The sequence below is a fragment of the Atta colombica genome, unplaced genomic scaffold, assembly GCF_001594045.1.
Source record: "Atta colombica isolate Treedump-2 unplaced genomic scaffold, Acol1.0 scaffold30, whole genome shotgun sequence".
Classification (NCBI taxonomy): domain Eukaryota; kingdom Metazoa; phylum Arthropoda; class Insecta; order Hymenoptera; family Formicidae; genus Atta; species Atta colombica.
This window is the reverse complement of record NW_017259404.1, coordinates 395,015-396,432: the sequence shown is the minus strand read 5'-3', so window position 1 is coordinate 396,432 and position 1,418 is coordinate 395,015. Positions and strand designations below refer to the sequence as shown.

Below are 1,418 nucleotides of genomic sequence, written 5' to 3'. Positions count from 1 at the left end.
TATATATATATATATATTCTCTTAAAAGAGAGACATCTATTAGACATCGTACATATGTCTTCTTTAGATGTGTTCAATTGTCTAAAAGATATCTTTTAATGTCTTTATAAATAAAAGAATGTATAACGTTGTTATAATGTTATTATAAAAATGATCGATTCAATATTGTGATTGACACGACACATGTCGTATCACAATATTTTTAATAATTCATTATATTTGAAACATATATATGTTTGATTTCTATTCTAAACATTCTACAATAAATATTCTGTATATACTCTGGAATAATAGAAAAATATATAAATATTAATGAAAGGTTTAGAATATTGATAATTAGTCATTGATAATATTATCATTGATAATAAAAAGCTCTTTAAATTTGCAGAATTGAGACCGAGTGATCTGCAGTATCTACAGTACATTCAGTCTTCTTTTAATCAGAAGGTCCAGGTGAAAATTGAAGACTTGCAATTATGTATAAATGTACGCTAAAGAGTGAACTTGAGAGAGAGAGGGGGAGAGGGGGGGAGAGGGGAGAGAGAGAGAGAGAGAGAGAGAGAGGGAGAGAGAGAGAGAAAGAGAGTACCTGTAGTAGGATGCACGACCCTCGCTGACGCCGCACCACGAGCCGCCAGTGAAATGTCTACCGAGTTCAGCGAGTTGGAGTGAACCCTCGGGACAGCTGGTGAAGTAGTTGTCAGCATTCGCGTCGACGCGACCAACGCTGAACGCATCCCACAGCAGTTGGACTAGTTCGCCGTAACCCTGGCCGGCCGCGGTGAACGTCAAATGACAGAGGAACGGCAGACGTTCCTCGGCTGGCCTGGGCAAGTCCAGCTTGTACGTGTGGCCCTCGCGGCCGTGATACGTGCGGTTGCACGGCGTGCACATCGTCGGCTCATCACTGCCATCACCACAGTCATCCTCGCCGTTGCAGTAAGCGTCGATCGGCACACAACGGCCGTCCCGACACGTCAACTCGGCCAACCCACAAGTGCCACCACCAATGCCACTGCCGATGCTGACACCACCCCCGCTACCACCGCCACCGCCGCCGCCGCTGCTGCCGCTGCCACCGCCACCGCCCCCGCCGCCTATACCACCCCCGACGCCGCCGCCGTTCGACGCGTCAGCGATCAGCAGCAGCAGCAACAGCGAGACGATACCACTTGGTGATCGGAAATACTGTCGTCTGTTATTGTTGTTGTTGTCAGATCCTCCTCCGGCATCAGCTATCTCCTGTCAACGAGAAACATATGTCTGTGAAGGGGTTTTTATCTACATTTGTAGTTTTATATTTAATATATTTGGAAAAAAATGATTTTGTTAAAATATTTAACAATTTAATTAGTATATATCTATAAATTTAATTAGATATAAACAGATTATTTTGTTTGAACTATTAAAATAATTAT

The 1,418-nt window shown here is 43.1% G+C and overlaps 1 protein-coding gene across 1 annotated transcript in view; it reads right to left on the bottom strand.

The window, feature by feature from the left end:
• Positions 1-1,418, bottom strand: part of LOC108690234 — an 8,973-nt gene that overhangs the window by 6,228 nt on the left and 1,327 nt on the right. Inside the window, exon 2 of the mRNA XM_018197422.1 lies at positions 590-1,242. Within this exon, the coding sequence (XP_018052911.1) occupies positions 590-1,242 (653 nt within the window). The remainder of the gene's footprint in view (positions 1-589; positions 1,243-1,418) is intronic.